At 38.3% G+C, this 16,864-nt stretch overlaps 1 protein-coding gene across 1 annotated transcript in view; it reads right to left on the reverse strand.

Moving 5' to 3' along the window:
* The window catches only part of LOC139120708 (calcium-activated chloride channel regulator 4A-like), a 64,728-nt gene that overhangs the window by 22,956 nt on the left and 24,908 nt on the right, over positions 1 to 16,864 (reverse strand). The window contains exons 5-7 of the mRNA XM_070685245.1: positions 4,866 to 4,999; positions 4,315 to 4,425; positions 3,856 to 4,023 (exon numbers count right to left, since the gene is read on the reverse strand). Coding sequence (XP_070541346.1) covers positions 3,856 to 4,023; positions 4,315 to 4,425; positions 4,866 to 4,999 — 413 coding nt within the window. The remainder of the gene's footprint in view (positions 1 to 3,855; positions 4,024 to 4,314; positions 4,426 to 4,865; positions 5,000 to 16,864) is intronic.

A 16,864-nucleotide genomic window follows, 5' to 3' on the forward strand; every position in this document is an offset into this window, starting at 1 on the left:
AATTTACATGTACACAAATGTACATAATACAGCCCTTCATTTTATCAAACTGACTCCGTTCCTGCTTTGATTTTCCATTGAAGCATTCAAACATGAACGTTCGTAGAAGAGTTTTCCGTTTTCTCTGCTTTGATTTTCCATTGAAGCGTTCAAAACATAAACGGTTCACTGAAGAGTTTTAGACAAAAACCTACTACGAGAACAGTGCTGTTGATTAAACATATTTGGTTTTGACATAGAGGTATGTTTTTACCTCTATGGTTTTTAACTACGCCCGAGACAAGGACTAGATGTTACACGACAGCTCAATTGTGCTACCTGCAGTCGAATGTCAAGTTCACGTTTCGCTGCATTTGTGGACCGTTAGAACATCTTGCTTGCTCGTTGGTCTTTAACCAAAGTTCACAAGGCCGACTGATACCACGATATATCGACGTGATAACAAGTGTACTTTTATAAAACAGAGCGGCCTTATTATAACAATTTTGTCGAGTTGCACGATCCGTCGTGTATACTCTCAGAGGCCGAGAGTAGGGCTTCAAATTGTTTCGATGTATACCGTTTTACGACAGGCATGCAAAACTCACCGTCATCCTTGGCTGTAGGCCTAAATGTCGCAAAAAATTATGTCTTTTAAGATTTTACGGTATCATTAACAGATTAACCTATTAACTGATTAACTGATCGTAGTTTTCAGCAGTATCGAGTGTCTGTCAAACTTTTCAGAGTCATAATTTTAATATCTTTAGGATTTCAAAGGGCGATGAGACCCAGCAATCGCTTAGACAAAACTTTTCGATAAGAAAATATGCATTGATTTCCGCGAGTGGCGACGTGTGCCATTCATATTGTCTGCAATTTCTGTAATCGAGAAAAGTTACGATACTTGTCATTTTAATTATCAGTATAACTTCATCAGTTCTGTTTCTTTATGAATGCAACAGAGGCCAAATTTAAGCATATTTATTTTTTGAAATTTTGACAGTAATCCATACGTCATATCAAAATACATAACAGGTGTTTTCTCCCTTCTGTTTTACATTACAATAAAAAAGACATAGTGATCAATGTTTGCATAAAAATTATTCATATACTCCCCTTACTCATGACTGTTTTCAGGATACTAGGCTATTCACTCACTCTTCTACCACTCGCGTTGGCTAATTTCTGAAGTGATTTGCAGCTTGCAATTATTTCAAATCACAATATCACATGCCGTATTGTAGTGTACAATTGTACACAGCAATGTAGAGAACGCCACCCACATAGAAAGTCATGAGAGACAAACTTTCTCGCTTTCATCAGCCACATGTAGCCAGTGCATGAGCCTGTATTCCCGGCCCCTGGGTGCTTGACTTCGTTTTACAGTCCGAGAGTGGGGGATTTGACATGGCTAGAAAAAAATGTCTAATTCTCCTACTAGTCCCATAGTGCCCCCCCCCCCCCCGTGGTGGAAAACATTGATAAATGTGTGCGCATGACAGTGAGGAAGGTGAGGGCTGTGATCTTTTTCAGATTCCAAATAATATAGATGAATGATTCATGATCATTCACTTACACTGTTCTGCAATCTATGTGAACAATAGTCCATTCAGAGAATACTTACTGACGCTATTGATAAAAGGACATGAAAAATTACATATTACAACATTTAAAAGCATAATATTGGTGGAGAATGATTTAATGGTCATTAACAACTGCATTTATTGAGGACCGACAGTTTTAATTTCTGTAAGGACTTGAAGCTTTGGCTTGGTGTAGGCCCTTATGACCTGAAGCTATTTTCTCTTAATTTCGCACACTGTTCACGATCAGCAAGGGTGCTATTCCCCTCAACTGAGAAACCTCACGTCGTAGAACTCAAATTTCCTTTATTAATACAGATTCGTCAATATGGGAAACATCGATAGGTGGTAGTCGTGAGAGATCAGAGGCAAAAAAGCATGGCACATCACATTCGTCAAGTTCGTGAAATAAAGCTAGCATATCCTGGACATTGTTACTTCGCTTGTTTTGGCCTTGACGACGACGACTTCTGTCAAAATTGCATGAATCGAATAGCAATCTCTGAGCCTGTTCAACATCCTTATCGGCATAGGCGTCTACACAAAGTTTGACAATCACATCAGAGGGCAAGATATCGATCTTGTTCCAAACAAAGCATAACAACTCGTTTACAATGATGGCTTTACCTGATTGACTTTGAGATGCCTCAGGCTTTTTACTCTTTGAAGCAGTACCTTGTTTTTGTCTTCTGTCAGCAGCAATGCTTGGAAACCGTTTTTCTTCACAGCTAGGGCACAGGTCGAGGTCACCCTGGCAAACTGACATCTGCTCAAGGGTTCCGCAGTAAACAGCGCATGATGACAATGCCGTTGGCTTTTGTTGTAAGAGGACGTTGTAGGAGTGCAGAAACTACACAAATAGACAATCTGATTAAATCAGATGTAGGGTCCGGCGACGTCTCTGAACTTGCGCGGTTTTCTCTGCTGTCGCCTCTCGAACAGAGACGTCGCCGTACTCTACATCTGATTTTTATCAGATTGCACAAATAGATGAGCTGGCTATGCTGCACTGAGCAGTTTCTAGTTTATTTCATAGAGGTAACATCCACTACCTCCATGCTTATTTCGACGGACTGGCGTTAGCGGTCAAATCCGCAGTCGCGCGTGGTTCGATACATGGCCGCCGCTGTGTGGTATGCATACCACACAGCGGCCGCCGTGTATCTTAGCTGTGGTGTTTTCGGACGGGGTTTCTGCCTTTTAAACGGGCTTGTTTTTACTTTCACGTATGGTGGCGGGATTAAAAACGTGAATGAAGCAAATGTCTAATTTGCATATTTAATGAACTTTCCTAATAAGGGATTACTTGATCAAAAATGGTGAAACATGCTATTAACATTGGTGATACCAGGTAAAACAATATTAAAAGTCGTATCCCATTTCCATATCAGGTAATTTATAATTTGTATATCTGATGATGATGTGGTTAACATTGTTCATGATGTTGATCATGAAAACTTTCAATGAAGTTGCAAACATCTGGCAAAAGTTTAAATGTATACAAAACTGCAAAATATATATAATGAAACACGTGAGCATTTTTAGTTCATATCTGGTTACTTCTGTTTTACCAAATAAAAAACGCTTGTGAGAAACATATTTTGTTTAAAGTTATTTTTAAAGGTTAAAGTTTGATGTGGAGAAATAATTGTTTTTACAAATATTAAATATATTGTCAAGAAATCAGGGTTTATATTCAAAAGTAATAAATTTCCATGACGTGTAGGGGAGTTGGTACTCTTGAACAAATTTTGCTTTTGTTTTACAAAATAAAAAATACTTTTGAAAAACAAATATTTTGTTTATAGCTAAAGTTAAAAATGCTTTTGAGAAGCTAAAGTCAAGTTTAAGTTCAGTTTATTTTTTAAAAGTTAAAGTTTTTTTGTTCAAAGTGTTTTAAAACACTTTACTCTAAAATAAAGTTTCCTGTACAAAATTAAAAGTTATCGACGGAGAGAAATAAAATCTCTTACAAATATGAAAGATATTGTCAAGAAAATTAGAGTTATATTCAAAAGTAATAAAGTTCCGTGGCGTGTAGGGGCTACCGTATGAATGACACAAGTAATGCTAAATTGCCGCGATGTTAACAACAACAAAAATGGGAAAACATTCGTTATCATTATCATCCTTATCACAACTCCACAACCGACAAACAATTACCACCACAACCACCACAATAATAATAATAATAATAACAATCATCATCATTATCATCATCATCGTCGTCGTCGTCGTCGTCTTTGTAGTAGTAGTAGTAGTAGTAGTAGTAGTAGTAGTAGCAGCAAACCTGTCTGAGTCTATCGATTCGTCCAAAATATGCCATGCTGCCAGAAATATCAAGGACGAAAACCGTTCTCCTGGGCTGACGTTTGACAACCTTGAATGTCGGCACAGTTGATGTTACTGTGCGTGGTGGGTTGGCGCCATCTTTAAAATCTACATGGTCGTTCAGAACCTGAAGTATTATGTGAAATATAAAAGACATTAATCATCGAGTAACTGATATGAAACAAAAAGTATAAATCTCTGACTAAATACCTTCAGTGAAGTTCCGTTTTGACAGCCATTCAGAAATCATTGAGTAAATTGGAGTTAATTATAGTTGTCTTCTCATCGATATCTGCTGAAGTTGAGAGGTTACCATGACAAGATAAACCATGAACCATGACAAGATTTCAAAGGTTTAATAAAGTTTTGCTCCGATAATTTCTGATCGAGCGTTCCAACATGTGCATGTAAGACTTACCTCCCAAACACTCTTATAGTTGCATTGGACGTTTTGTTGGGTAGGTGCCTCGTAGTTGTGAACCATGCCAGACAAGTCAACATTATCCTCGCTATCACAAAAGTGCATCATCTGTTGAAGGTAATCAAATGTCTTGTAAACATGGACGACAAGGATTCTAACCTTTCATTGACAAACAACATCCTCTCCCCTAACCCCCCCTCTCTCTCTCTCTCTCTCTCTCTCTCTCTCTCTCTCTCTCTCTCTCTCTCTCTCTCTCTCTCTTTGTCTATTTAGTAAAAATATTTTAAAAGTTCAACTTCAACTTAGTATCTTACAGAACGTCCGGACGGACGGGTGGAATACTTAAGCCAAATAGGGAAAAATGTATGTTATCTAAACTACAGACTACTGTCAAATAACAGTTTCAATTTTTAAATGAAAATATGTGATTGCGACCAAGATATAGCATTTTAGCCTTATACATTTCTACATTTTAATGTGCATATTTGAGTGACTATCGGAGATAGGGAAACCAAAATGTTATTATCCGCAATTTTTCAGAAACTCACGTAGGGTAAAAACTGTTTGTACATGATGGAAGCGCTGTATCCACCAATTTGTACAGACTCGTCAAAGTAACAACCGTCTTCTTCACCCTTTGTCGGTATTCCATTCTGCACCTGGCACTGTGGGGACCATGTTCCTGAGTTAAAACGGATAATGTTTCAAAAACAATGTTCAAAAATCTCGCAAGATTCTTTCGGGATTTTGTTATTTTAAATTTGTTTGTTTGTTTGTTGACAGTATGAGACATGAAAATGCACCAAATAGGTAAGATTCACGTGCTTGTGTGATGCTGTTGGGGAAAGCGCCCTCACATCCGTGTATTTCTTTTATGTACCACGCCCCGTCCCGGTACAAATATTTGGGTATGCGAGTCCACTTCTGGATCTATTTATATATAATCCAATGACTTTTTTTTGTTTAACGTCGTCGCATACGAGTGTTTTTCACGCAGCAGTACAACTTCGAGCCGAAGGCGAGACTTTGTGCTGCTCCGCGAAAAATACGAGTCAGGTGATAAAAACACGATTACGTAAAACGATGATGTAAACAACACGATGACGTCAAACAGAGAAAAATTCCATGGGGTTAGGCCCATACATTTATCACATGAACAATTTTCTTACTTTCCGTTTGATGTGGATGGATGAAAATTATAGTCGAGGATTGCAAAAATATTGTCGTGATCCGGGTTCTATTTCCCGGGATTACTTTCATTTAATTTTATTTGTATTGATTCATGATTAGTAATCGTAAAGGATATAATAGAATTAATTGTAACTTGCTATATACGTTTGTACAACTATGAGCAGTTTACCCTCTGATGAAAACAGTTAACGTACACGATGTCAGACCCTGATTTTCTGTGATGTGTAAAAAAGTTCGACATAAATTGGCATTTTTACCCTGATAACTACCTATTGTGTTTAACAATGGACGTATTGTGCCATCGGTAACGTTGCAATAGTAGTAATAGTCCGATATGCAAATTAATTGTTACAGTTTTTGATCCGGCCCTTACCTATAAAAGGCAGTATTTTAACCCTTTCACCACCATAGTTTGACCCAAATCCATTGTTTTCTATTGTAAAGTTGGACCTGTACACAGGGAACTGGGGGTGAAAGGTTTTAAATCATTTGGAGGACAGGTCGACGGGGGACTAGGACTAGCTCTACAAGCCTAGGGCAGGTTTTTCCAAAAAGTAAAGCTAGTTCTTTATCAGTATTGTCATCCCTTTTTCATTTGAAATAAATACGCCGTGTTGACTTTTACACCTTATTTTTTTCTTCTCTGTTCTCCAAAGCAGTCTTGGCGTCCTCTAGCTCTCCATACCACAGTAAAATCGCTACACATATGTAAATATCGGGTTTGACAGAAAACATAAAAAAAACACTATTTATTCCCGAGGTCAACATACACATATGACATGTGTAAATGGTGTGTTTCATAAAACAAACAAACAAGCAACCGATGACAAATAGGGCAAAATTCATTGAGAGCTGGTGGTTAGTTTCATTTTATTTAGAGCCCTTTACTATGTCAAGTAGAGCAGAATTAAACATGAAACAATTAACTTGTAATATTTCCCCCTTGTCTTGGCCTGCTGGATTTAAAAAATGTTTAAAGGTATGCTGGCACCATGTTCAAATTTAGACGTTGCTACGATGGAAAGGGGAGATCTAGCTAATCATAGAGTTTACGGGGTCACGCCAGGTCACACAAAAAATAATGCACCACTACATGGTCATAATTTAACTTTAGTTAAACAATCAGAAATAATTTGTCTTCATTATTCTTCCAGGAATGAGATAAATAAAAAACAAGGCAGTATTGCTGAAGGCAATGAGTACTTGGGCCGTGATAGAGTAATTTTGAGGACAATATATACTACTATTCAAATATGGTCTTGAATTTCCTCCTGTCAATTAGGCATTTGATTAACTGGTTATTAAACGAAGCAATGGCATGACAACGGCAAAATATGTCTAGCAACTTTTGTGGAGTTTGAGGCAGGGGTTCTTTATTTATAGTGGAAATTGCTTAAACTCCTTAAATATTCAAATTACAGCAAATTTCTTTTGTTCTCGATGGTAGGTAACGCCTTAAAATGATGACATTTTGACCTTTTACCGATATTTAGGATTTTATTACTTTAACCTTTTACCGACTTTCATAACTTGTATAACCACTCTTTCACGTTGTAAGTACACATGTGACATCTTTGATTTGTCCAGCGAGGACGCTGGTTATTAAAAAGGTGGGAGAGTGTAACGCCTTAAAATGATGACATTTTGACCTTTTACCGATATTTATGATTTTAGTACTTTAACCTTTTACCGACTTTCATAACTTGTATAACCACTCTTTCACGTTGTAAGTACACGAGTGACATTACGTGCAATGAACGTATGTCACATGAAGTCAAAACGTGATATAATTTTGGATGAAATGTATAAAAGCTGATGATTTTGATAGTTCGAGGAGAATCTGAGAACTTTAGGGAGAGTCTTTGCTGATCGATAATTGTATCCTGAGTACGGACTTGGTGCCGCTCTGCCTTAGTAATAAAGATCTGAAGTGGTGAGTTAAACTGATTCCTTGGTGTATGTTCCAGTTACTGAAAGTATTACGATTCCCCGTAGTACCTCTCGATTGCGTGACTTTGAATGAGTGATGATCCATCTACGATCACAAGTTACAAAAAGTCAGTCGTAACAAGTAGATGTCTAATATTTAGATGGGCATATTTGGATTTCTACCCTATAGTTATCCCTATATACCAAAAATCGGACATCCAGCTCTATTGGCTTGCTCAGAATTAGATATGCGCATAATTAATGAGGTACAATATGTGGTGTCATAAGGTGTCTTATCATACCAAATATGAAGGATGTAGCACTTGTGGTTACTGAGTTGTGGACAAATGTATATATTTGAGGTCAAAGGTCATTGAGGTCACGTCACATTTTGTCATAATAATTGTATTGCTAAGTTATTCCTATATACCAAAATCAGACCTCTAGCTCTATTGGCTCGCTCAAAATAAGATATGCGCATAATTAATGAGGTACAATATATGGTGTCATAAGGTGTCCTATCATACCAAATATGAAGGGTGTAGCACTTGTGGTTACTGAGTTGTGGACAAATATGTATATTGGAGGTCAAAGGTCATTGAGGTCACGTGACGTTTTGTCAAACAAATTATATTGTTAACTTATCCCTATATACCAAAAATCAGACCTCTAGCTCTATTGGCTCGCTCAAAATTAGATATGCGCATAATTAATGGGGTACAATATGTGGCGTCATAAGGTGTCCCATCATACCAAATATGAAAGGTTTAGCACTTGTGGTTACTGAGTTATCGACAATAATGTATATTTGAGGTCAAAGGTCACCAAGGTCACATGATATTTTGTCAAAATGTCTGAGATATCTGCGTGAACCGATGGACTCACTGATGGACTCACGGACGGATATGACCCAATCTATAAGCCCCCTGGACTTATCCGTGGGGACAAAAAACTGTGTCACTGCATCCTTTAGGCAATATGAATACGATGAGAAACTAAATTTTTATTTTTCTTGGCCTTATACATGGGAGTCTATGGAGAACTGCCTTATACATGGGAGTCTATGGAGGTGTAAACTAAAAAGTCCTCTAACACGGCCAAATTCGATCGCATTGTGAAACAAATCGACGTGCATCTGTATGGGGTTGGGTACTATTCTTGTGCAAAGTTTGAAAGAAATTGACCAGGGCATGTCTGAGATATCTGCGTGAACGGACGGACGGACGGACTGACATGATCAAACCTATAACTCCCCCAGGACTTCGTCCGTGGGCACTAAAAACAACCCAACAGTTATTACAGCTACACCGGCGGTAGGTTCATATCCAGAGCCCCGTACGGTCTGCTGCCGTCGCTTGAAAACAATCTCATAAACCTGGCCATATGGGCAACTGTGTATGGCCTGCTGGATGCTTGACTTCCCGGAGAAGGCAAGCTATCACGTTCAAGCTCAGGATTATTTGTCGATCAAATTTCAGTAAATTTACCTTACCTAGATGAAATTTTGTCTATAGGCTGAAATTTCGCTGAAGTTTGACAAAATTGCATCGATTTTCAGGTTCATATCCGACATTTTTGAGTTTTGAGTGCACACAAAATAAGTTTTGAGGCAACATGGCTGCGACCCCATGTTGACTCCTAGCCCTGCATACGATGTTATGTGCTACAGCTAACACACAGCATCGTACGCAGGGCTAGCGAGAGAGTTGCCGACATCGACGGTTATTTACGAGAAGTGAATAAAAGACTGTCATTTTTGGAAGCGATCGAGTAGCTGAGGTAGGCTGGGATACGACTTGGGCCCAAGAACGCTGAATTTCGGCAGTAATTTGGCTTTTTACGTCAAGTCCCAAAATGGATTCGAAGTCACCGACCCTACGTACGGGTCTTTGCAGGGCTGTGGTGAGCGGGGCGATTAGCTGTAGCGGAACACACAGCATCGTACGCAGGGCTAGTTGACCCCAAGTGAAAATGTGTTCGCGATCAAATCTTCCTATATTTTTTCAGAATTTTCGACAAAATCATTGCTTCTTAAATCTTTTGTGAAATATAAAATACTAAATAAAAATGCGATGTGCCATGTCTCCAGATTTCTAAAATATCGTTCGTTGACTGTTCGACGGAATACTCATTTTGCAAACTTGTGACGCAGTTGAAATTCAATACTGACCGCCAAATAATCTTAATGAGACGAGATCATTCTAGACATCCTCCAAATTATCCAACCATTCGCGTTAGAGTTCAGCTCGCTTAGAGGATCATAACATTCTTCGGCCTTCGTTCAGATCGACCCTAATCTCTCCCATTTAGGAAATAAATACACAAGCTACCTTGACAAAACTTCTTGCACCATCCAGGACCAAACGCACTACAAATCTGTCTTGACGTCATCATCTCCTTACATGGTAATCGGCATACCGTATTTTTTAGCAAAGGAGACACAGAATACGTCGGAGTATTCAGTTTCAAAATGTATTACATTGTGTGATGTTGTCAAAAAGGTAATGTTACTGCAGTGGTATAAATTACAAAACACAAAAGTTCAAATCAGTTTATTTTGAACTGGCTTTACCCAACATTTCATATTGTTTCTTATGCCAGATTTGACCACGTGCTTACTGGCGACCCCTTTACATGCAAATTTTGTGTCAAATGGTGTGTTCTCCTGGAAAAACAAATGTACGATTTCTATATGAAGGAGGCGAAATTTGCCCTCAAAATTCGAAACCAGCCCTTTATGGGGTGTACCTAGCTATTTTGAACGAGCTCCTCGAATCTGCAGCTCTATTTCGAAATGATGATCTGGTTTTCTCAGCTCAAGGATAAGAGTTCTCCATCGCTGTGGGCATTACTATTCTCAACTGGGGGTACAGTTTCCAGTCGTAATGTTTTTCATTGTGTCCGGGATATAAAACCTTTCCTTTTCACAATTTCACTTTGATTAACACTAGTCCACATCTTGTCTGCGATTAAACATGTTTCAAGTTTAAATGTTAAATTCTGGTCTCGAGCCCTCTTGTTTGACCAAACTGAAATTACCCTCCAACTTTGGCTTGTCCAGTGGGTGTAGCAAGGGTCGTGCCATCGCCTAGGAAACGGAGGGTGCATTAATTGTTGCATTTCGATGCACATTTTGATTATATTCAGAAGATTTTGTGGCAAAAACTCAGATAGAGAAGCATTAATATTCACATCTCACTTATTCAAGACTGGCTGAGAGCAGCACTTCCATTCAGTTAACATCATTACGCCATTTATTATGCCAAGAAAGATGAAGCCAAGACATTTTGCCCTCCCTGGTCTCAGCCAGAAATGGTTATACCTTACAGAGTTTTTTCCCATGGAATGAAAACAAATGTACTTGGGCTGAGGCCCAAGTACAATAAATAAATATAAAATGAATATTAATGTGTTGTTAATTATAAATCAATAAAATACCAGTGAATTATGTTTTAAATAGCAGAAACTGTGCGCTACTGTTACTACTTGTGATAAATAATGGTACACTGGGTGTTAAGGGGAATTGGGTCCATAAAATTAATGTGAGAAACTAGTAGAATTAATTTTAGGACATAAAATTAATTTGAAGGCATAAACTTAATCCGATGAATGCATAGTAAATTAGTAATATACTATATAACACTTAGTATGCATGACTGCATGAAACAAAATTAAAAATGCTTGAACAATATTTCTGGTCTAGAAATTAATTCTAACACACTAAAATTAATGGAAAACATAATTTTGACCAGAATGGCCCCAATATACATTATCTTTATTATTCTTCCTACAATAAAGGCAAAGAAATTACAATTACCATTATTATCGAACAAATGTTAAAAGTTGTTACTTAGAAATCGATAAAGTAAGTAACAAACAGTGAATTATGTTTTAAATAAAAAAACTGTAGTAACCAAAATGGTTACCATGGCAACATAAAACATTAAAAAGGGACATGGAGTTCATGCTGTGATAAATACACTTAGGAAAGCAATCGCATAGTAACTGGGATTACTTTTAATGAAAGTTGGAAAAAAATGAAATTTTAAAACGCAAATAGGTTACTATGGAAACACAGGGCAGTCAAAATGGATATCATATTTTGTCTTTCTAACCCAAAATATCCGTTTCGTATAATATTTCTGTTGATTACTGGATTTTCATGGATATTTGGCCTTTCTAACCCAAAATATCCCTTCGATATAACACATTCTGTTCATTACAGGATTTCAGGTGGAATCTTTGAAAAACTGGTAATTTTACTCCTGAATGGTTGTCACATCTAACATTAACATCTCACATTAAAATGTGTGGTTTTTTGTGTGCTAACAAGAAAAACTCATATGATCAATTTTTTACATCAATCAATAGTTCTTTAATAGGAATTTGGGAAAAAGTAACATTTTCAATCCCAAAATAGTTACCATGGCAACTTGTAACATTAAAATAAGTCTGTTGTGTTCTCTGACCCGAACTCCCCCACTAAATAATTTTCATAATCACAGTAACTTTTCATGGGATATTAGAAAAGCTGAAATTTTCAACCCTCAAAATGGTTACCATGGAAACATTGGCATTGTAATCGATATCGTATTTGGTCTATTCGACCCAAAATACCCTTATGGTGAAATGTTCACGGACATGTAAACTATTATTATTCGCGTTATCATAATAATAATAATAATAAAGGATATTTATTGTGCGCCTAATCTCGCAGAGCTCTAGGCGCATGGCTACAAAAGAACTCTCATCAGGTGTGAGATTTAAAAAGGTGTGTTTTAAGAGTAGAACGAAATGATGCTAAAGATTGAGTATGACGGAGATTTGCAGGTAAACTATTCCAAGTCGTACGACCAGTATAAGAAAATGATCTTTCGCCTAAGCTTTTCGTGACAGCACGAGGTACTTTGAGTACACGAGTATCAAAGGAAGAAGCAACTGTCTTGAGGGACAGTACTGTTGAAGAAGGTCTGTAAGATATTGCGGCCCAGATCCAATAAATGAATTGAAAACAGATTACTGAAAGTTTGTATTGTATGCGAGATGTAATGGTAACCAATGTAGCGAACACAAAAGAGGTTGGACGGAGTCCGATTTCTTGACCTTATACACTAGTCGTGCAGCAGCATTTTGCACTCTCTGCAACTTTTGGAGTAAATATTTGGGACAACCAGCTAAAAGAGAGTTACAATAGTCCAGGCGCGAAAGTACAAGTGCGCAGATTAAAGTTTTGGTGGCTTCCACAGTGAGTAAGTGACGAATTGAACTAATATGTCGGAGGTGGATGTAGGCGACTCTACAAATATTTTGAACATGAAGCGACATATTCAAGTGACAGTCAAGTGTGACACCCAGGTTTTTCACATTTCTAACAAATTGAATATCAGAATTCCCGACACGCATAGAGGTAGGGGTTAATTTTGGAGATGATCTTTGAGATATGACCACCATTGCTTCAGTTTTGTTGTCGTTCAACTGAAGTTTATTGTGGGCATCCAAGTTTTGACGTCACTGATACAATTTTGCAGAGTATTGATTGTCACTTGAATATTGTCAATTGTGCTGACTTTATAAAGTTGGTTATCGTCAGCAAAAGCATGGTGCTGCACTCCGTGATTTCTGACAATTTCGAAGAGTGGTTCTGTGTACATGACAAACAAGACGGGCCCAAATACAGAACCTTGAGGAACTCCAAACGAGAGAATGGACGAGTCTGATCTCACACCATTGATAGTAACAGTTTGCGTTCTACCAGAAAGATAGGACTCAAACCAGGACAGCGCAGATTCAGTTATTCCAAAGTGTGCTGAAGTCTGTGAAGGAGGATGCTGTGGTCTATAGTATCGAAAGCAGCTGAAAGATCTAAAAGGGTCAAAATGCTGACTTTGCCATTATCAAGAGCATTCAAGAGATCATAAATATTCTCAAGAGAGCAGTTTCAGTGCTATGTTTAGGTCTATAGGCAGACTGAATGGGGCTGAGGAGATTATTGGAGCTGATGTGGTCATTTAATTGCATGAGAATTATTCTTTCTGTTATCTTGGACAAGAATGGAAGATTAGAAACAGGGCGGTAGTTTTTTAGATCATTGGGGTCTAACGATGGCTTTTTAGGAGAGGTGTTATAAGAGCTGTCTTGAAAATGATGGAAATGTTGCAGAAGTGATGGAGTCATTGATAATCTTAGTAATGTGCGGAAGTAAAGTGTCTAAACACTCTACTAACAAACTAGTGGGCATGACATCAAGATCACATGTTTTGTTGCAGAATTAAGTATGGTACGTTTGACTACATCCTCGGAAACTGGTTTGAATTGATTCAGGGGTCGTCCATGGAAGCAGCGTTCAGAGTAGCTAAGTGTCGGTGGATTGATGCCCTCAAGATTATCTCTGATGGATTTTATTTTACCATTAAAGAAATCCAGAAATCGCTGTGGTAATTCAGATGTAGAAAATATTGTTGGGAGAATTAGGGGTTTATTTTTGCCAAGTAACTGATTAGCAACACTGAACAACTGCTTGCTTGTACGACTCTCACTGATCTTGCTGCTATAGTAATTGGTTTTAGCCAAGTGAACAAGTTCAGTTACACGCGACTTTTCATTGCTGTAGATTTGTTTGTGAATTGTCAATCCTGTTTTTAGCCATTGTCGCTCTGCACGCCGTCGTTGTTGCTTTGCCGCTCTGAGATCATCCCGCACAGCATTATACCAAGAAGAACTTCTCTGTGAAGAAAGTCTTTGTGGTCTCGATGGTGCGTGTTTGTCCATGATTAACTGCAATTGGGAGTTGAGAGAAACCGCTGAAGGATGTTCAAGATGTAACAGAGCATTATGAAGATCTTCTTTCAAGGCTGGGCGATTTATCGTACGAATGTTACGTGTCATCTTGATTGTGGTTGATGAGCACGGAAGCGACAAGTTCAACTGGCTTATAACACACAGATGATCGGATGTAATGGCACTTGAAACTGTAGTAGATTGCACCAGATTACTGTCAGATGCATGCACTAACCAATCCAAAATGTGGCCTTTATTGTGGGTGGGTTCATTGACAGATTGAGTCAAATTGAATGTATTGAACAGATCCATGATTCTTGTCATTGGGGAACTACTAGGAGAATCATAATGGACATTGAAGTCGCCGAGGACAATAGATGAACCAGGAAGTGCATTGCTGTACTCTAAAAGATCCGGTAACTCGCTGAGAAAGGTTGAATCGGTGAGTTTGTTTTTACGGCTTGGTGGAGGACGATATATACAAAATGTAACGCTCATTTATTGGACACAGACACAATCACTGAATCCAACACGTTCTTTTATTTCCGACTCCACAGAAACTAAGGCAGAGCACTGGTTTGTTTACAACACAGTAGTTTATGACATAAGACTACAAAAATAAAAACCTGAGGGAAAAACAGAAAGAAACTCTGTATAAATATCACTTCAATATAGCATGCTTTGAAACATTAGCACAACAGTGATATCAGTCTCATAGAGGAAATTTACAATACAAGTCAAACACCAGGTAGATGCACTATACGGACAAGCAAAGGACTGTGCGCCCTCAGTGGCGAGTCACGGTATATGGAAATGTATAGCATAACCTCTATAGGCATACAGATGAATAAACTTCACTGCTAAATACTCGTAAGAATGTGATACAAAAAATACAGTTCACAAACACTGTGACTGTGACATGTAAGGCTTTGAATGACAGCAACTCTAGTCTGAATCGATCGACTGTCTTACCTAAAGCAAATGGTAAATGCAGTGTAAAGCTATGGCACTCGCGGTAACACACAAACTATACAGTGTTTGCATAGAACTCTTCAAATCCATCAAACATGATAAAAACTCAAATCGGCAAGTACTCTGAGTCTGTAAGAACTTCTCGAATTGATAAACCTAGCAGTAAACTCTGAAATACTCTCAAACAATGAACTAGAAAAGTTTGAATAAGTTTCACAGCAGCGATGTATACAAAGTCACATGGTTTGGAAAACGCTATGTATTTCTATGGCAGTTCACTGAGGCAAATACTACAGTACGGAAAACTGTAAATATCTCAGAAATAACTTGGAAACAACTGACAAAATCACATCAGATAAAAGTTCAACATCTTACCAAAGATATCTGCATATCGATTAAACTCTGATGGCATCTGACCATGGTAGATGGCTCAGATAAAAAGTAAATACGGAGCTAACTCAAACTCCAACTAAAACAAAAATGGCGGAATGTCATATAGCAAATACGCATGCGCACGTTCAATTTGCTCACGTCACACACTTCCCTGCTTGATGGTTGGTGTCTCAACAACCAAGCAAAAGCTACAAGCTAATTACATTTAGTTTGAGAAATCATCTGCATAATCAAAAGATTTGACTGTGCTATATTAGTCAACACTTGCGAGTCAATCTGAAAAGCAACAGTAGATTCCTTCAAAGTAGATCTGGGCAAATGAAAAGGGTTAGAATGACATCCTACATTCTCACGACTCGTACATCCATGTCTTACAGTTTCTTCTTCTGTCGGCAAGGGCTCTGGACTCTGTCTGATATCCACCTTGTCTGTGAGATTCTTCACCACTTTCTCAGTACCAGGTTGTGCAGAGCTATGAGTATTCTTGTCAGAGGGCTGCTTCCCTGCTTTGACTGAAGTACTAGGCTCACTACCATAGGTTGAAATTACTTTCTCCTCTGGATTTCCGGTATGATCAGGTACTGCTTCTGGTGATGCAGAACATAACTGCTCCCAGCCCATACAATCAACGCCATAGTCAAATTCATCATCATCTGACTCACTACAGGACGTATCTTCAGACTTAACCACATCAGTGGGAGTACTGTCAAGTTCCATGTCTTTCGCAAGGCTTCTGGAATCCAACATCTCTCCACGATGAACTGTCTTCTTAGGTCGTCCTCCATCGACAGGCTCAACAACATAGGTATTCCCACCTGTGTCAAGTCGATCAACCACTATATATGGTTCTGGACTCCATACATCTTGTATTTTGTTCCGTCCTCTTGTATTTCTATTCCGCAGAAACACTCGAGCACCGACTGGTAAGTCTGTCTTATCAGCCTTACGGTCATTTCTGGCTCTCCTCCTCAGGGCTTCACGCTCTGTTTTCTTTGAGGCCATATCATATGTAAGGCTTTGAATGACAGCAACTCTAGTCTGAATCGATCGACTGTCTTACCTAAAGCAAATGGTAAATGCAGTGTAAAGCTATGGCACTCGCAGTAACACACAAACTATACAGTGTTTGCATAGAACTCTACAAATCCATAAAACATGATAAAAACTCAAATCGGCCAGTACTCTGAGTCTGTAAGAACTTTTTGAATCGATAAACCTCGCAGTAAACTCTGAAATACTCTCAAACAATGAACTAGAAAAGTTTGAATAAGTTTCCTAGCAGCGA

This window comes from Ptychodera flava, chromosome 20 (assembly GCF_041260155.1).
Source record: "Ptychodera flava strain L36383 chromosome 20, AS_Pfla_20210202, whole genome shotgun sequence".
NCBI lineage: Eukaryota > Metazoa > Hemichordata > Enteropneusta > Ptychoderidae > Ptychodera > Ptychodera flava.